The following is a 21,336-nucleotide window of genomic DNA, read 5'->3' on the forward strand; positions in this document are numbered from 1 at the left end:
AGAATCAGGTCCAATTTTCAAACAAGCACTGTTGATTTCTCAGACTTTCAATCATAAATTCATTCCTTCCCCATGTAGAAAATACTAACAGCATTAAAAATAAACACCATTAACATTTTACAACACAAATTTTAATCAGTTCCCATGTGATGTTGGCAAGATTTGCTCTATATGCCTTTCAAGTTGCTAATTTATTTATTTTTATAGCTCTTTGGTAATAGTCTCTTAAAGACTGGATAAAAATAAACAGTATTCTGTGTATACTTGTGCATGACTACTGTAAACCTAGAGATGATTTCACACTTTTTAAGTTAGCAAAATTTGCAGGGACAGTATAATCGCAAACTGAAATAGTCGCAAAATCATTATTAGCTATATAATTATACAGCTGTAATATCACTGTTTAAATGCAAATATCAGTACCTGCAAAACTGAAAATTTGTGGGAAAACATGAAATATTGCCATCACAAACTTTTCTAAGAAAAAAATGTCTATAAAATAAATGAACTTAATTCAGGGCTTTTGCTTATCTAATTAAAAAAAAATTGCTCTGAATTGATATAAATGACTTAAAATTTATACATGCTTATTTCATGATGAGTAAGACTGCACAGATGCATATTAATTAGGAATTTACATAGAAGATATAACACAAGTGTCTTTCCATACTGAGTTTTAGTTTAATAACAAGTTAAATAAAACAATAAAATGCTAGGCTCTATCAAGCATTTTATCAATTTTATTCAACTCGTTTAATAAATTCAATTTGGGAAGTCAGAAATGTAACATTCTTTCAATCACATGATAGCTTTTCATGCCAAAACATTAAAAATCTACTTTCTTCAACTATTTTAAACAAGTCAATTTGACCAACGTCTCAGATACTTTAAATGATGTTGACGTCAAGGCTTTATTACCCTAGTGTATTATATAAATTTATGTAAAAGCTTTATTTCACTCCAGTGACATCAAACATGTGATAAATATGTTTATTTTAAGACTAGTAAGATTTTACATATATATATTTCTCAATTATAAAGAAAGTTATTCAGCATTAATTGGTGCAAAACAGAAATATAGTCAAAAATTGTTGAAATATAGAAAAAAAGGCATTCTTAGACATTCAAGATAACTGATGGCATTTGCAATAATAGCGAATAAAACTTACAGACATTAAGGAGATAAAGAACGTTATATAGCAATAAACTTTAAGGAGGATTATTAGAATTAAGAAATGTAGCATTTTAAGGATAAACAGAAATCAAAAAAATAATTTCAAAAATAAGAAACTAGAATACAAATAACTTTAGAGGAGATAATATTGGACAGTAGCATTAGAGTAACAGAGAAAAAAGGACCAATAATCAAAATGGACTTTGCAACAAAACACAATGCAAAAAGGACCATAAAGCAACAGAGAACCCAGTTAGCAATAAAGGACCCAATAAGCAACAATGGACCTTGTAGGCAACAAAGGACTCAATGGCCAACAAAGGACCCTATTAACAGCAACAAAGGACCCAACAAAGGACCTAATTAACAGCAACAAAGAACCCAATTAACAGCAACAAAGGACTCAATTAACAGCGACAAAGGACCCAATTTACAGCGACAAAGGACCCAATTAACAGCGACAAAGGACCCAACAAAGGACCCAATTAACAGCAACAAAGGACCCAATTAACAGCAACAAAGGACCCAATTAAAAGCAACAAAGGACCCAACAAAGGACCCAATTTAACAGCAAGCAACAAAGGATTGGACAAAGGACCCAATTTAACAGAAACAAAGGACCCAGTTAGTGATAAAAGTGAACCAATTAACTACAAACTGCTAACAACAGAAAGCAGTAAAACACACCAAGAAAATGAGAGAGCTGAGAAAAGAAATATTTTACAAAATTATGATTAAATTGATATTTGTGAAGTATAAGATTACTTTCCTCGGAAAAAACAACAACGTAAAATATAACAATGACATTAATGTAAAATTCGAAAGAATCTGGTTGGTAGTTAATTAAAATGTTAGATAAAAATATTAAGATTCAGTTTATAACATAATGCTGTATCAACTGAAAAAAAATGCACACAAAAATAGATATTTGAAACTTTTGAGAGAGAAAAATGTCTATCAAGATCAAACCTGTATAAAATTCAGAAATACAGCTGGATCCAAGGAAGCAGTCTTAATATAAATTTGAAATTTACTGTAATTTCATATATTTCCTTATCAAGTTTACTGATATAATTAGTACATAGCCAAACTCCTATGCAGTGATCACCCTTGCCACTACACTCTCATTGATCACTTTTTTTCTAAAATTCAGCAATGCTCTCATTGATCACAGCCAACACTAATATTTTATCTAAAATTCAGCTAAACGGATATTTTTTATTTATCTAATTATTTCTTTCTTTTTCCCCCTGTTTGTTATAAAGTTTACCTTAACTATAAATTCTGGCGCATTTTTCCCCACCTTAAATTATAGTACCTCTTTCTATCAAAAAGAAAACAATTAAGGGGAACCCGTTTCTTCGGAGTTTCGTCCGCCATGTTTACCGATCATCACGTGATGAATAATGGTCATGTGAATGTTGTGTTGGCAGTGTTCAATGAGAGCGTAGTGGCAAAGGAGATCACTGCATAGCAGTTTTGTACATAGCATTCCATATTTCAAAGTTACCTGCCATAACTGACACCAAAGCTATAGAACTTATGTTGGAAACCAGTCTCAATTTTGTAGCATATGATTGGCTGTCTCTGAGCCCAATCTTTGAATTGACCAATGGTAAGGTAATATTCCTAAATTGGTCTCCATACTAGTAATTATAACAAAACAGAGAGACACCTAATCTTATCACTTCTTTTATTCACAGAACTTTTCTAATTCTGGAGTCCTGACCATGAAAGAGTCCCTATAACTTTCAGAACATAAATTCTAATATTCTTGTTTCTGTTAAAACACGCTTACACTAAAATGACGTCACATTAACGTGCGATGATGTTAATGTTTTTGTTGAAACCAAATAATGTTTAGCAAAATACTAATAATAAATACACTCAAACACTCAAAATTGGTTATACTTTGCCAAAATAATTCACTCCGGCTACGCCCTCGTGAAATTATTCCGCAGACATAACTATAACCTCTTTCCGTGTATCAATACCGTTAAAACATGGTTTTTATATGCATTATTTCTTAAATCAGTGTCCAATATCAACTATACAGAAACTTAAACCAAAACGTTATCATATTACTGCATGTATAGTCATGCTGCATTAAACTTAGATTTTTTCATAGAAGCAATACGAGTGCTTTCAAATATTGCGATATTGTGTACATATGGATATTATATTGCATTGTGTGAAAACTAAACTGGGTCTTTTCTGACTGCTGTTTTAGCTGATTCACAAAGATACTGAAAACTAGGAAACCTGCCTATATTACACTCTCATTTATAAACTTCGATAAGTTTCTGTGGAATCTAACACGTCAATATTTTTCCTGGAATTTTCAAATCGGCTGTGTGACATCATTTTTGACATCAGTTTTATGTATCTCGTTGCGTTTAAAAGATCTTTAATGACAGAACTGTCAGTTTCACTTAGGCTTAAGAAAAATTTATTTCACTTATATAGTAAGTTTAAGCATAAATGCATATGTAATAAAAAGATCATTAGATCTGCATCGAGAAATATGCATTTGTTCTATTGTGGAAAAATATTTTGCTCCTAAAGTCAGGCAATATTTCAGCTGCAGAACTCATGCATATTTCTCAATACCAATCTAATAACCTATAAAATCAATATTGATCTCACATAAATAATTTTGATTCTACAAATTACTATATCATATTGTTACCTTGGCAACTTCAGCTGCAGTCTTGTATCTAACAGCTTCTTGTGTTTTAGTCTCAAGTTGCTTCGCAACCTGCTGGAATTTTTCATCTTTTTCTTCAAGTTCTGGAAACCAGAATAAAATTTGAAAAATCTGTTACAGTTTAACAATACCCATAAATAGAGAATAACAGGTTAGTGCCATAGATGTGAAAGTTTATCTGGCAAGGTGGTGGAGGTTACCGGGTGAGCCGAAGGCGAACCTGATAACGTTCGGAGCCGAGCCAGATAAACTTTCTCCATCTTAGGCACTAACCTATTATTCTATTTATCTTGTCATTACTTCATTTTCCGATATTTGGCAATTTATTTTACAAAAATAAGTGTGCGACAACTGTTTTAATGACGTCATATTCGTAATGACGTCACTTATATAATGACGTAATCACCGACAAAATCGCAATAACTTCTTCGTTTTTGAATAAAAAATCATTATTTGACCACTCTTCTTAGTTCAGACATTTCCAACACAATGGTGATGGTTTAAATGCAAAATTTCTTATGACAACAATATCGATCATAAGGTCACATGATCAACTGACCGTATATCACTGGTCACGTGTCAACTGACAGTATATCAAGAAAGATATACGGCACCCTGATATCTGGTCAAAAATACTGCAAGTGACAGGATAAAGAATGTTCTGGTGCTTTCTTCTTTTAAATGACATGCATTATCTCCAATGGTTGTTGCTTAATTTCCTGGAAATATTATGTTGCTTTGGATGGTATTCTAAGTAGTCTGAATAATTTTTCAGACTATAGAGTTCAGTTGTGTCTACAGGACATGGATGTTCCCACATACTGTGCAATCATCTTTATAGCAAAAACTATCCAAGTTGTTTCCCTTTGAAAATGAATGCTATTTGTAAAGAAATAAGGATAAACAATTGCTGAAAACTGTGTTCCACCTTGTTATGTGAAATTTCACCACTCGCACACTATTGCAAATGCATAAAAACGAACATGTGTAACAGTTCTTTTAAAATGGTGTTTTTAAAGGCATTTGACTGTCCGGAAGTGGAGGCCCCTTTAGGCAGTCCTTTTCCAGAGTTCAATGTTTATATCAGTATACTGACACTTCCTTCATAAGTAATATACATGTTTTACATGCTGTCTAATTTTCATGTTAAACAACTCTTTCTTTCTATGATTTGGTGTTGTTTGATTTTTGTTTCTCAAAGCATAATTCTAAGCCTTAACAGGTATCTGGTAGGCAGTACCTGATCACATAGAAGGTATCTAACAGGTCATTTTCAGATCATATAACCAGTACTGTAAAATCATTAATATTCTTGGGGTCTGATTTTCATTGATTTTACGGTTGAGTCAATCCATGAAATTTAATCCCAAAGAACAAGTAAAATTCCCATTCATTTTATGTTCTAAAGTTGAAATCCACATATTCATATCCCATGAAATTGCCATTTTGACCTAAACCATGAAATTTCATGCCCACAAAATTAAATGATTTTACAGTATCTAATATCCCATTTATGACATCTATTCTTGCTTGAGACAGGGTAATGAGAATCTGAGAAACTTTCTGGCTTTCTATTATATTTACCTGTTTGCTAAGAGTGGGTGACGTCTATTATATATTTACCTGTCTGAAGCTTGAGCAATTTTTCACTCAAATCTGATAATTCATTCTTCGCAGAATCCAAACTCTTCTCAAGCCTCTTCTTGCCTCTGCAAAAGTGATAAAAATTTCAATTAAAAATTAATTTACTGTTTGTTTCACTACCGGTAATCATTTAAAAACAGGTGTTTTTTCACACTTAGAGTTACAGTGTTTGAGCAGTGGATAAGAACATAATATATATTGTCAAAATTTATTCATCGACCTTTAAGGTTCTCTTATGCACTTAGTGTATGATTAGCGAACGCTTCCTAATTCTTATATAATATATATAATTATAGGTTATTAGCTTTGTATCGGGAAATATGCACGAGTTCTTCAGCGAAAATATTGCGTGACTTTAGGAGCGCAATATTCTTCCGCTGAAGAACTAGTGCATATTTCCCGATGCAAAGATAATAACCTTTTTATTACATACTCATCTACACGTATAACTATAATGTAAATACCATAAATATGTTCTAGCCTGAATAGGATTGACAATACTGAACTAAATAGAAGAAAATAGTGCAACAGCACACACTGAATTACGTCATGCACCCAATATGAAATTCAGGCGTCAGTATATGGAAAAATATTGACGTTTCCGGTACCAGTGTAACTTAACGGGGAATAAAAACAAGTATGTAATAATGTACTAAATTGCAAGTGGAATATAAAAACTTGCTGTATGAAATATTCTTGTATAAAGTCACATGTAACTAGTACTAGAGTGGCCATTTATATTATATTTTATGTGCTATATTTTATATGTTTATATAGATTGATACATGTAAATGGATGAGACTAAAAGTAAAATAAACAAACAAAAAATATATACATAAATGGAGCTTATAAAGCTCCTGTTTATAAAGACTTCTTAAAATGTAAAAAAAGAATCAATAATTCTTTTTAATCTGGTATGGACATGAAAAAAATCATCAAGAATTGTCTACCCTGTGAAAGTTAATTGTCTTACACAAGCTTTCAGCAATATTCAAATTGTTTGGCATATGCAAGCTTTCCAACATGTATCTTACAAAAACATGACAAAAAAAATTCTGTTAAATACACCAAAAAACCTCAAGAGTAAAAAAATCAACAAGGTTAGGAATGGGAAAAAAACTAAACAATAAACTACACTGTTAAATTAAATCACAAATAACAAAGAAAATAATCATAAAACAAGAGATCACAGAGTGATCTTGGCGCCCACCAATGTGCCATTTTTGAGTGTTCCAAATTTCAAGACTTACTGACTAGCTCAAGGTCAAATTTCATTTCCATACACAACACTGTGCATGTGGTCCAATTTCCAAAGCTGTAGCTTGAGAAATGTGAAAGTAGGTCACTAGATCAATCTTAAGGTTAAAGTTTAATTTGGTATACAAAACTATGCAAGTGGTCCAAATTTGAAGGCTTAGCTTGAGAAATGTGTAAGTAGGTCACTAGGTCAAAATCAAGGGTCAAATTTCACTTCAGAACACAAATCTATGCATGTGGTCCAAATCTGAAGCCTGTACCTTCAAAAATGTGAAAGTAGGTCACTAGGTCAATGTCAAGGTCAAAGTTTGTTTCGGTACACAATCCTATGCATGTGGTCTAAATTTGAAGCCTGTAGCTACAGAAATGTGAAAGTAGGTCACTAGGTCAATCTTAAGGTCAAAGTTCATTTCGGTACACAAAACTATGCATGTGGTCCAAATTTGAAGGCTGTAGCTTGAGAAATGTGAAAGTAGGTCACTAGGTCAAAATCAAGGTCAAATTTTATTTCAGAATACAGAACTATGCATGTGGTCCAAATTTGAAGCTTGTACCTTCAAAAATGTGAAAGTAGGTCACTAGGTCAATGTAAAGGTCAAAGTTTGTTTCGGTACATAAAACCATGCATGTGGTCCAAATTTGAAGGCTGTAGCTTGAGAAATGAGAAAGTAGGTCACTGGGTCAAAATCAAGGTCAAATTTCATTTCGGAACACAAAACTATGCATGTGGTCCAAATTTGAAGACTGTACCTTCAAAAATGTGAAAGTAGGTCACTAGGTCAAAATCAATGTCAAATTTCATTTAGAAACACGGAACTATGCATATGGTCCAAATTTGATACCTGTACCTTCAAAAATGTGGAAGTAGGTCACTAGGTCAAAATCAAGGTCAAAGTTTTTTCAAGTGCACAAAACTATGCATGTGGTCCAAATTTGAAGGCTGTAGCTACAGAAATGTGAAAGTAGGTCACTAGGTCAAAATCAAGGTTAACTCATGTCAAGGTTCATCTTGCCACTCAAAAATATACATGTGGTCCAAATTTGAATGTTGTAGTTATTGACAAGAAGATTTTAAAAGCTTTTCCCTATATAAGTCTATATGAACCATGTGACCCCCGGGGCGGGGCCATATTTGACCCTAGGGGGATAATTTGAACAAACTTGGTAGAGAACCACTAGATGATGCTACATTACAATTATCAAAGCCCTAGGCTTTGTGGTTTGGACAAAAAGATTTTCAAAGTTTTTCCCTATATAAGTCTATGTAAACCATATGACCCCCAGGGTGGGGCCATATTTGACCCTAGGGGTATAATTTGAACAATCTTAGTTGAAGACCACTAGATGATGTCACATACAAAATATCAAAGCCCTAGGCCCTGTGGTTTTTGACAAGAGGTTTTTCAAAGTTTTTCCCTATATAAGTCTATATAAACCATGTGACCCCCAGGGCGGGGCCATATTTGACCCCAGAGAAATAATTTGAATCATCTTGGTAGAGGACCACTAGATAATGCTTCATACCAAACATCAAAGCCCTAGGCTCTGTGGTTTTGGACAAGAAGGTTTTCAAAGTTTTTCCCTATATAAATCTATGTTAATTATAGAAATAAACAAAGGGCCATAACTCACTCATAAATTGTTGAACCAGTCTGATTTTCAGAGGGACACAACTAGGGTACCAATACATCATTCTGACAAAGTTTGGTCAAAATCCCCCCCAGTAGTTTCTGAGGAGATGCGATAACGAGAAATTGTTAACGGACGGACGGACGGACGGACCACGGACGCAGAGTGATTTTAATAGCCCACCATCTGATGATGGTGGGCTAATAAGTAAAAGTAATCACACACAAAAAAAATTATTAAACCACTGTTACAGTAGTTAATATAACCTTGATTCATTTTGAATTATCACTGGGTGTGGATTTGACTGATTCGGTATCACTGGGTGTGGATTTGACTGATTCGGTATCATGTTTCAGTTCCATTAAAACTAGAGCTCTGCTTTTGAGAACAGTGCATGTCTCCCATAACTGCCTAATCATCTGAATAGTAGTATATGAGTCAACCATGCACCAAGACCTCAATTGCCTTATCAGACTTTGTGTGCTTTGATTATCAAACAAGAGGACCATGATGGTCCTGAATCGCTCACCTCTTCCCACATGACCCAGTTTTGAGTATGACGTCGTTTTTTCTATTATTTGACATAGTGACCTAGTTTTTGAGCTCATGTGACCCAGTTTTAAACTTGACCTAGATATTATCAAGATAAAAATGCTGACCAATTTTCATGAAGATCCATTGAAAAATATGGTCTCTAGAGAGGTCACAAGGTTTTTCTATTATTTGACCTATTGACCTAGTTTTCGAAGGTACATGACCCTGTTTTGAACTTTACCTAGATATCATCAAGGTGAACATTCTCACTAATTTTCATGAAGATCTCATGAAAAATATGGCCTCTAGAGAGGTCACAAGGTTTTTCTATTTTTATACCTACTGGCCTAGTTTTTGACTGCACGTGACCCAGTTTCTAAATTGACCTAGATATCATCAAGGTGAACATTCAGATCAATTTTTATAAAGATCCATTGAAAAATATGGCCTCTAGAGAGGTCAAAAGATTTTTCTAATTTTAGACCTACTGACCTAGTTTTTGACCGCAGTTGACCAAATTTCAAACTTGACCTAGATATCATCAAGATGAACATTCAGACCAACTTTCATACAGATCCCATGAAAAGTATGGCCTCTAGAGAGGTCACAAGGTTTTTTATTATCTGACCTACTGACCTAGTTTTTTAAGGCACGTGACCCATTTCAAACTTGACCTAGATATCATCAAGGTGAACATTCTGACCAATTTTCATGAAGATCCATTCAAGGGTATGGCCTCTAGAGAGGTCACAAGGTTTTTCTATTTCAAGACCTACTGACCTAGTTTTTGATCGCAGTTGACCCAGAAACCTGACCTATATATCATCAAGATCAACATTCAGACCGACTTTCATACAGATCCCATGAAAAATATGGCCTCTAGAGAGGTCACAACGTTTTTTCATTATTTGACCTACTGACCTATTTTTTGAGGGCACGTAACCCACTTTCAAACTTGACCTAGATATCATCAAGATGAACATTCTGACCAATTTTTATGGAGATCCATTCACAAGTATGGCCTCTAGAGAGGTCACAAGGTTTTTCTATTTTTAGACCTACTGACCTGGTTTTTGACCGCACATGACCCTGTTTCGAACTTGACCTAGATATCATCAAGATGAACATTCAGGCCAACTTTCATACAGATCCCATGAAAAATATGGCCTTTAGAGAGGTCATAAGGTTTTTCTATTATTTGACCTACTGACCTAGTTTTTGAAGGCACGTGAACCACTTTCGAACCTGACCTAGATATCATCAAGATGAACATTCAGACCAACTTTCATATAGATCCAATGAAAAATATGGCCTCTAGAGAGGTCACAAGGTTTTTCTATTATTTGACCTACTGACCTAGTTTTTGAAGGCACGTGACCCACTTTCGAACTTGAACTAGATATCATCAAGGTGAACATTCTGACCAATTTTCATGAAGATCTCATGAAATATATGGCCTCTAGAGAGGTCACAAGGTTTTTCTATTTTTAGACCTACTGACCTAGTTTTTGAACGCACGTGACCCAGGATCGAACTTGACCTAGATATCATCAAGATGAACATTCAGACCAACTTTCATACAGATCCCATGAAAAATATGGCCTTTAGAGAGGTCACAAGGTTTTTCTATTATTTGACCTACTGACCTAGTTTTTTGAAGGCACGTGTTCCAGTTTCGAAATTGACCTAGATATCATCAAGGTGAACGTTCTGACCAATTTTCATGAAGATCTTGTGAAATATATGGCCTCTAGAGAGGTCACAAGGTTTTTCTATTTTTAGACCTACTGACCTAGTTTTTGACGGCACGTGACCCAGTTTCAAACTTGACCTAGATATCATCAAGGTGAACATTCTGACCAATTTTCATGAAGATCTTGTGAAATATATGACCTCTAGAGAGGTCACAAGGTTTTTCTATTTTTAGACCTACTGACCTAGTTTTTGAAGGGACGTGACCCAGTTTCAAACTTGACCTAGATATCATCAAGATGAACATTCTGACCAACTTTCATAAAGATCCCACAAAAAATGTGACCTCTAGAGTGGTCACAAGCAAAAGTTTACGGACGCACGGACGGACGACGGACGACGGACACCGCACGATCACAAAAGCTCACCTTGTCACTTTGTGACAGGTGAGCTAAAAACAAGTTTCGAGGGCCATAATTCCGAAATGCCTGGGCCGATTTGATTAGTTATTGAACCTGGCAGAGGACTTATTTGCAAACACATTTTGTTGAAGTTTGGTGAAGATCGGATGAGAAATGTTTGAGTGTGGACAAGCTTTGTGCCAGATGGACAGACACACAGACAGGAGTATATCAGTATGTCTCCCACACCACTAGAAGGTGCGAGACATAATACAAGTAATCAAACACCAAAACAAGAGGGCCAAGATGGCCCTAGGTCGCTCACCTGAGAAACACACCATAACAGTGTAAACATGTCTGACCTAGTGATTTCATGGAAATAAATACTCTGACCAATTATCATTAAAATTGGAGCAAAATCCAGAGTATAAACAAGTGTTTTCTTTGATTTGACCTAGTGACTTAGTTTTTGACCCCAGACTACCCATATTCATACTTGACCTAGATTTCATAAAGGCAACCAACCTGACCAATTTTTTGAAAATCAAGTGTAAAATGCAGCCCCTATTGCATACACAATGTTTTTCCTTGATTTGACCTAGTGACCTAGTTTTTGAACCCAGGTGACCCATATTTGAACTTGACCTAGATTTCATCATGGCTATCATTCTGACAAAATTTCATGAAGATCAGTTGAAAAATACAGCCTCTATCGCATACAGTAGTTTGGTTTAACCTAGTGAACTACTTTTTTACCCTAGATGACCCATATTCCAATTCTGTCTAGATTTCATAAAGGCAATCATTCTGACTTAATTTCATGAAGATTAAGTGAAAAATACAGCCTCTATCACATACACAAGGTTTTTCTTTAATTTGACCTAGTGACCTACTTTTTGACCTCAGATGACCCATTTTCAAACTCGGCCTAGATTTCATTGAGGTTATCATTCTGACTTAATTTCATGAAGATCAATTGAAAAATACAGCCTCTATCGCATACAAAAGGTTTGTCTTTGATTTGAGCTAGTGTCCTACTTTTTGACACCAGGTGACTCAAATTCAAACTTGACCTAAATTTTATCAAGACATTCATTCTGAACAAAATTCATGAAGATTAATTGAAAAATACAGCCTCTATCACATACACAAGGTTTTTCTTTGATTTGACTTAGTGACCTAGTTTTTGATCCCAGATGACCCATTTTCGAACTCAGCCTAGATTTCATCAAGATAATCATTCTGATCGAATTTCATAAAGATCAGTTGAAAAATACAGCCTCTATTGCATACACAAGCTAAATGTTGACAGACGACAGACAGACGACAGATGCCAGACATCGAGCGATCACAAAAACTCACCTGAGCATGCTCAGGTGAGCTAAAAATAGACCAGCGTTACTGCAGTTAATTTAACTTTGACTAATCTGTATTCAACTTTCATTGAACAAGCTTAGGACTAAAAATCTATCAAATCCCCAAAATTGTATCCTTGAGCCAGCATTGGCATCCTGGAATCTAGGTATTAAATTTAATACCATTTGTTAACTGAAGAAAACAACTGAGCACGTATCTTTCTTATAAAAAGTTTTTCAAGTGAAATGTTTGTAAGCATTATGTATCATCCTACATGCAAGTTTCAAGGTTACAAAACTGAAACTTGAGACCAGTCAGACAATACTGCCCTGCCATTGGCCAATTTCAAATCTCAGCTCAGTATTAACCAATCAAAATTTATGCTGGAGATTTTAGACTGGTTACTAATTTCAGTTTTATGACCTTCAGCCCAGATCAAAACCAAATCATGTCACAAAACATATACATACTGCAATAACCTATATTCATAATATAAAACAATGTGTTCATATCTTCTTTCCAAATGCATTGTTTTTATTAAGAACTGTTAGTTAATTAGTATAGCTAGGTCGGACAGCAATACCGGCAATTATTTTTAAAAATGCCCTATTACCATAAAAAAGACATGAGAAGTAAGAAAGAAAATTAAAAACCTGGCTACCCTTCTATTTGTTTCAATAACCTGAATTCAAAATATACAAATATAAACACACTAGGCTCGTATTACACTATTTGTATCAGTTATCCCTCTTCAATGAAGGAAAGGGGCATAAAAACATGAAATAAAATTTTAACGTTTTAAATTCACCAAAAACAAAATGTCTATATGGGTAAAATAAACACATCTATCACAATACAGTTTTTGCTGTTATGAATAGTTAAGGGACCAAATACAGCCTGTAAACACTGAAGACATGATAACAAAGTTGTTTCTGGTCTATGCATGTCCACTTCAATATTTGCAAACTCCTCACTTTTAAGAAACCCATCTTATTACTTCTTCCTTAGGTAAAAAATTTTATGCTTTAAAAAATTTGGTTTTCATTTTGTTGGCAATAAAACTTATGATGCTTTTAAAGGCAATTTTTAACCCTTTAATTTGTAATCATTTTTCCCCCAAAAAAAATTTTCCCAAAAAAACCCCCAATTTAAAAAAAAAAATTTTAAAAAAAATAAAAATCTATGCCCTACAACCCTAATTTTTTTTTGATTTTAAAGGGGAAAAAAAAAAAATTTTTTACCCCTTCTAAAAATCTATTTGCCCCCCCCCCCCTTTTTTTCCCCCCCGCGCATTTAAAACAAACATGCATGACTGCTGAGAAAATATATTATAAGACTTTGGTACTCAGTTAGGGAAAAAAATGGGTTTAAACCCGATTTCTAAAAACTTTTTTTTTAAAAATTTTTTATTTTTTTTTTTTTTTTGTCCCTTTTCTGTTTTTTTTATTTTTTTGTTTTGGGTTTACTGCCATGTACCCAAGTAATGTATCTGCGGGGCGTTAATCTAACCAGGGGCCCTGGATTCTTTTCCCAATAAAAAAACTTTTTCCCACAAGTAACTGCCAACTTCCCCACATGAATCGGGAGGGGGGGGCAAATGATTTCGGGCCCCACAGTGTCTTTTATCAATCGTTTTCATATAACCTTTTCTGTAACCCCAATTTTTCCCCCCCAAAAGTAAAAATTTCATAATTATTTTAACATATAGAAAATATCACCGGATTTAGGTAGTAAACTGATTACAAAAAAAATTTTAAATCTGAACCTTAAGTTGTGTTCTAAAAGGGAATTCATAGAATAATGATAAAAATAATTATTTGTGGTCAGTAAAGAAAAAATTTACTTTTAGACAAAAGCGGGTGATTTTAATTCTCACCAGCTGGCTTTTGGGAAAATGTGAAAAAAGTGGCTGTGACTGGACATGTTGTATCTATTCATACAGCAATTCTACTGTTCTATCCACCTTTTTCAGTAACAAGATTTTTCTAAATAGAAAACATCATTGCTGATACTATGTATAAGTATCATCACAAAAAGAAAACAAGGGAGGTAATGAGAACTTTGACAATGTTCAAAAAAACAGTAGATTTTGATTTTTCAAATTTTCAAATTGTTTGGATGTTTGAATTTTTAAAATTTTTAAATTTTTTGTTAAGGAAAAATGTTGAAAAAAATTATTAATTTTTGCTGAAAAAAAAAAAATTCTCTGTGTTTTAAATTTTTTTAAAAAAAATAAAAAATATAAAAAAGAAAAAAAAAATTAAAATTTTTTCCCAAATTCGCCAGAAGGTATGATTTTGTCAGACAACTGGTATTATTAAAGAAATCTTAAAAAATTAAGAAAGTTGTTGACCATCCCTAAAAACCGTGCAACAATGTAAAATTTAAATTTAAAAATTTTTCCCAAAAGGGTTTTTGGGGATGCGGTTTATCAGCGAGGGACCCTTTTAAAAGCAAAAATTTAAGTAGAATTTTTTTATCCCAGAGGGCATTATACCCAGTCTTTGTCATAAAAAAAACTTCACTGTGAAAAAAATTTAATTTTGCCCTTTATACCTTTTTTTAAATTTAAAAAATATTCACTATAAAAAATTTAAAAATATTCCCCAATCCCTCCCCAAAAATTTTTTTCGATTTTTTCATTTTGTTAAAGATCTGGGGGAAATAAAAAAGTAGACAGTGACTAAAAAAAAACAAAGGTCAAAAAACCATGGGGACCCTACATTATAAAAAATTTCACAATGTGTTTGGACGATTAAACCATGTGACTGGTATGTGCCCATTACTTTTCTTTACGCAAATCCCCCGCTTCCCCCTCTGTGTTTGAAAAATTTAATGTGAAATTTAAAAATTACTGTAAGATACTGAAAAATTCAAAAATTTTTTGCAAAAAATTTTTTTTTGCTTTATTACCTTTTGCCAGTTTTTACAAAACCAAACACTTGTGTGATTTTCTTTTAAAATTTTTTTATTTTGGGGGAAAAAAAAATTCGTGTTCGTGGTTTGGGAAAAAAATTTCCCAGGGGTTAGGGGAAAAATTGTTATTATTTTTACATGAAAGGCTTGTACATTAGCCCCCAAAAAAATTTTAAAATTTTGTTATTTTTATCATAGTTTATGTTTTGAATTTTCTTGCAAACAAACCCTGTCTCTTTTTTTAAGGAAACAGTGAATTGGGTTTACTTAGAAAAAAATTTTGGGATATTGGGGTTTTTTCAGTTCAACAAAGGCAAATTATACATTTTTTTCTTAATTTTAATAGCTATAGGCAATGCAAAAAAAATCATCAAAAACTATATTATTTTGATGTAACGTCTTTCTTTGATTTTTTGTCCCATGAACCCATCAAAAATTTTTGGTGCTTTCAAATTTAAATAAATGTATTTTATTTTAAAACCACAAAAAAATTACATGTACAACCCTTAAATTAATTTACACCACACTGAACTGGTAATTGCTGTGAAAAAATAATTCCCCATATTTGTGCCCTAATTGAACTTTCATAGAATGATCTTAATCTAAAAAATTTAACATAAAAAGAATCCATGTTAAATTTCCCATTAAAACAGCAATATGGGTTTTATGTAAATTATATCATCTGGAAAACTTATGCCCAATATTCTTTCTGGGGGACATTTTTTTCAATATATCTTTTTGGAAACTTTTATGTAAATTTTTTCCATTGGCGACTTTAAATGTCAATTTTTATCATCTGGGAATTATGCCCCCCCCCCCAAAAAATTTTAATCTGGCGACTTTATGTCAATATATAATCGGGGGACATGAAAATTTATTCATTTGGAAAATTTTTTGGTTCAATATACCTTTTGGGCAACATTATAAAAATTTATATCATTTGGAAACAAAATGTGTTTAAGAAAAAGTGCTACCACCAAACCCCTCCCGATAATATATGATTTCAAAAGTATGCATTGAAACAAGTGCTTGTACGATTTGGTGCACCTGTCCCAGTGTGTATATAAACATCACTAAAAAACAAAATTTTCTCTAGTATCGATGAAAAGCTCATTATTTAAGAAATTTAAAATATTAAAATGATTTCGTATTATTTACAAGGTAAAAAAAAATCCTTCACTTGTTTTATCATTCCTTTAGCCACTTTTTTTTTCATGTTTTTTTTTAGAAAATTATTTAGATTTTTTTGATGTTTCCCTATTTTGTTTTTTTTTATCACAATCAATTTTACGACCCCAAAACTTTACAGTTTATTTAATTGAAACCCTTTTCCCTTTTCCCCTTTTTTCCTAAATTTAAATAATAAAAAAATTTTTGGTTCTTTTTTTTTAAATTTTTGGACTGAAACCAAAAAAACTGTCCAATGGGGGTAATACTGAAAAGATACGGGGCTGAATGGTGAACAGTATTTTGGGTTCAGATTTAACAAATGGGGCAGGCTGTTTCATGATTTTACATTGGCCGCAAAGGCAGATTAATTGGGGCCAGCATGATAAGGGCTAAGTTTGTGGGGAAATTTTGGTGTTTTCAAAAATAATCTTCCTTTTTTTAAAGTTTGAAAATTTAGAATTTTTATTTATAACGCCTACAATGCTTGGTTGAAATGTTCGCTTTTTCTTTCAGAAAATTTTTTAAATTGAAAACCCCTTTCAAAATAAATGGTACTGCCCAGTCAATGGGGGACCAGCCCCTTTTTAGAAATTTAGCAGGAAAAAGGGTCAAATTGTTTTGGAAAGATTATTTCGTCATTCCATTGGGGAACAAAAGTAAAAATTTTTTTTTTAGTACAAAGGAATACTTTTTCCAAATCATCATTTTTAAATTCTTTGCCTTACAAGCAAACATGCCGGACACGATTGGTTTCGCCTTGCGACCAGAGCAGACTAAGATCAGCTTGCACATCCATGCAGTCTGATCATGATCTGCACTGTTCACTACTCAATATCTTTTTGGAAATCACCCTATTAAAACAGTTAATGGTGCAGCCCAAATTAAAAAGATGGAAAGTTAATTATAAAAAATTTAGAAAAGGGTTGGGGTTTAAAAAGAATTTGGGCTTTGATGTATTGTAACTGTCTTCATATAAATTCAAAAATCAAACTTTAAATTTTTGTTATGCTGCATTTTTTGTTTATTTTTATAAAGCAATGGCCCCCCTTAGTTTGTTAATATGTTAAAAAGATTGTCTATTTTTTTTAATCAAAAATTAAATTAAATCACTAATGTTTGACACTGTCACAGACAAAATGGTGCTATTATCTTTGAGAAATTTAGCAAAATTTTTCAGGGCCTAACTTGTTTCAGACGATCTTTAAAAAAATCAGACTAACATCATCTTTACTTTTGAGGACATATCAGCAGACATTAATGAACAAAATTCTATAGACATTTCCACATAAACTTACTTGTTGCTTGCTTTCGTGTTGGCATAGTTAACAAGCCATTCAATAATATCTTGGTTCAAATCGCTCAACTTTTTTGCAAGTTCCTCTGCCGTTGTCAAAGACTCGTTGACCTTGTTCGCGGCTTCTTCAAGGTCAATTTCTGGTTTATCTTCCACTAGTTCATCCTCATCTAGCTTTGAGTTGTCTAAGAAAAAGGGAAAAGTTTTTTGGAAAATTTTACTTCATATTTTTAAAAAGTTTTAAAAAAATAAATTTGATTTACTAACAAAATCCAAAGGGACACGGACTGTTTTTCAGTAAATAAAACGAGTTATATCCCAGTAAAAAAATTTTCCATTTCCTTGTGAATTAACCAGTCAGATAAATTTGGCAGACTAGCTGTCAGAAAAATTTGGGGCAGACTTTTTGGGTATATAGGGTTTGGAAGTTTTAAATTTTGGCCCGACTTGTTTTTCGGGATAGGGTTTGTCAGTTTAAATTTGGCAGACTGGTTTTTTAGAAAAACCCAGACTGGTTGTAGATAAATGGATGGATCCGTAAACGGATCAATAAACTCCGCCCCTTAGTTACTTTTGTGCTTCTTTCAAAAGGGGCGGTTTAAATTGCTACATTAGGGGATTGCTCGCAAAAAAGTATTTCGGGGGGATTTCTGGGGTGAAATATTTTCCAAAATGTGACCCAAAAATTGCACAAAATCCCAGTAAAAAAATTTACAATCTTGTAAATTTAACCAGTCAGAAAAATTTTGGCAGATTTTTTGGGTAGATAAGTTTGGCAGTTAGTTGTCAGATTTTTTTGGGGCAGATGCTTGTCTTATAGGGTTTGGGTCAGAAAAATTTTGGGCCCGGGATGGTTGTCAGATAGGGAAAGTCAGAAAAATTTTTGGAGCCCGTTGTTTGATAAAAGGCACACTTTTGTCTGAAAAAAATTTGGCGGGATTGGTTGTAGTTTAAATTTGGAAGACTGTTTGTCTGATACATTAGGCAGACTGGTTGTCAAGTAAATTTGGCAGACTGGTTGTCAGATAAATTTGGCAGATTGGTTGTCAGATTAATTTGGCACACTGGTTGTCAGATAAATTTAGCAGGCTGGTTGTCAGATAAATTTGGCGGACTGACTGTCAAATTAATTTGGGAGACTGGTTGTCGTTTTAATTTGGAATAAAAAGTTGTCAGATATATTTGGCAGACTGGTTGTCGGGTTTAAATTTGGCAAAACTGGTTGCCCAATTTCATTAGGCGGGGCTAAATGTCAAAAAAAAATTTTGGCGGGAGGGGGAGTCCGATACAAAAGGCGCAGGTTGCCCAGATAAATTTGGCACATGGTTGTCAAAATTAATTTGGCAAAATGGTTGAAGATTAAATTTGGCATACGGGGTTGCCCGGGATAAAAAAGGCGGGACGGGTTTGTCAGATAAATTTGGCAGAATGGTTGGTCCAAAACTTTGGCAGATGGAATTTCAGGAAAATTTACCCAAAAATGGTTGTCCGTTTAAATTTTGCAGACTGGTTGTCGGAAAATTTTGGCACCTGGTTGTCAGAAAAAAATTTGGCACACTGGTTGTCTGATACTTTTAAAAACAGATGGTTGTCAGATAAAATTTGGCAGAGGTTGTCCAATACATTAGGCGGGGACGGGTTTTCCAAAAATTAGGCGGGACTGGTATTCGGTAAATTTGGCAGACTGGTTGTCTGTTTAAATTTTGGGGCAAAAGGGTTTTAGTTTAAATTTTGGGCAAAACTAGTTGTCAGTATTTTTGGGCCCAGACTGGTTGTCAGTTTAATTTGGCAGACTGGTTTTTAAATACATTAGGGAGACGGGTTTGTCAGGAAAAATTTTGGCGACGGGTTGCCCGTTTACAAAAGGCAGAAAGGTTGTCAGAAAAATTTTGGGGCCACAGGGTTGTCAAAATTTTTGGGCCCCCTGGTTGTCTGTTTAAAAAAAGGCAAAATTGGTTGCCCAGAAAAAAATTTGGAAAACTGGTTGTCCAATACATTAGGCAGACTGGTATTCAGGTAAATTTGGCAGACTGGTTGTCTGATTAATTTGGCAGACTGGTTGTCAGATAAATCTGACAGACTGGTTGTCCGATAAAAAAGGCGGGAGGGGTTGTCAGAAAAATTTTGGCACATGGTTGTCAGAAAAATTTGGAAAGCCCTGGTTGCCCCAAACAAAAGGCAAAAGGGTTTGGGTCAGAAAAAATTTTTGGCAGATGGTTGTCCAATTTTTTGGGGCCCGGGCTGGTTTCGGAAAAAATTTGGGCGACTGGTTTTTTGTTTAATTTGGCAGACAGGTTGTCAGATAAATCTGACAGACTGGTTGTCCGATACATTAGGCAGACTGACTGTCAGATTAATTTGGCAGACTGGTTGTTAGATAAATTTGGCAGACTGTTTGTCCGATACATTAGGCAGACTGGTTGTCTGGTAAGTTTGGCAGACTGCTTGTCAGATAAATCTGAAAGACTTGCTGCATAAAACAAATGAAATTGGCAGACTGGTTGCATAAAACACAGACCAATAAAGGCAGGGAGGTGATGAACAAAATGCTCAAATTATCCAGTTTTGAAATGTAGAACATATAAAGAAAACTGAAAAGGTTCACATGAAAGTCAAATCCGAAAGTTTGAGTTATAAATTGTGAAGAAAAACTTTTATTTCATTTAAAACTATGTTTTCAAATTAAAAGGTAGGGGGGAGACTTTGTATATAGGAATCATGCCCCCAATTCTTTAAAAATTTTTTTAAGAATTTGAACATTTAATTTTTTTAAAGCTATTGTTAAATCATTTACGAGTAAAAAAAAAATCATCCCTTTGTTTGACTTGCTGGAGAAACGGGCATTTTTTTTGTGAGCAGACATCAAAAAAAACCGAGGGAAAAACACTGAAAACCTGTTGCTGGTATTTTTTCTTTTTACTGTGTCGTCAAAAATCTTTCTAGCTTTTTTCTTTTAAAGAAAAATTTTTAAATGTGTTTTTTCTCTTTTAAAAAACATCTTACGTTTAAAATTACGTCATTTAACGTCAATGTTTTTGTTGCGTCCAAAAAAGGGAACCCTTTACCTTTTTTTTTTATGTTTTGTTTTGGGATATTAGAATCAAAAAAATTTTAAATTCCCCAAAACTGCTTTTTAAAACCCTATTTAAAACACTCGGGCGAAAATACATCTCTTTCTGTAAAATAAAAAAAAAATCTTTTTGCAGGATCCTCAATCACTTTATGGGATCAGGGCTAGAGCATAAGGTTAGGGAATTCTTTTGCAAAAAAAAAGGGGGTTTTAAAAAAAAAGGGGAAATTTTTGGGTGTTGTTACTTTGGGGGAATGTATTCAAAAAGGGAGGGTTGTTTTCAATTAAAAATACCCCTTACTATTTTTTACATCGGGGGAAATGAAAAATGGTGACCAGTTGAAACAAAGGGAAAAAAGCATAACCCAAAACTAACAATGCCTAAAACCAAATACAAATTTTTTTCAACATTGGAGTTACCCAAAATAAAGGTTTTCATTGACTAAAAACCGGGTTTGGGAAACCATTTAAAAAAATTGTCTCCCGGTATTA

At 33.6% G+C, this 21,336-nt stretch overlaps 1 protein-coding gene across 1 annotated transcript in view; it reads right to left on the reverse strand.

Moving 5' to 3' along the window:
- LOC123542904 (uncharacterized) overlaps positions 1-21,336 on the reverse strand; it is a 195,577-nt gene that overhangs the window by 150,839 nt on the left and 23,402 nt on the right. The window contains exons 3-5 of the mRNA XM_053531345.1: positions 17,776-17,994; positions 5,505-5,590; positions 3,864-3,964 (exon numbers count right to left, since the gene is read on the reverse strand). Of these exons, the coding sequence (XP_053387320.1) occupies positions 3,864-3,964; positions 5,505-5,590; positions 17,776-17,994 (406 nt within the window). The remainder of the gene's footprint in view (positions 1-3,863; positions 3,965-5,504; positions 5,591-17,775; positions 17,995-21,336) is intronic.

The sequence above is a fragment of the Mercenaria mercenaria genome, chromosome 19, assembly GCF_021730395.1.
Source record: "Mercenaria mercenaria strain notata chromosome 19, MADL_Memer_1, whole genome shotgun sequence".
NCBI classification, from domain to species: Eukaryota; Metazoa; Mollusca; class Bivalvia; order Venerida; family Veneridae; genus Mercenaria; species Mercenaria mercenaria.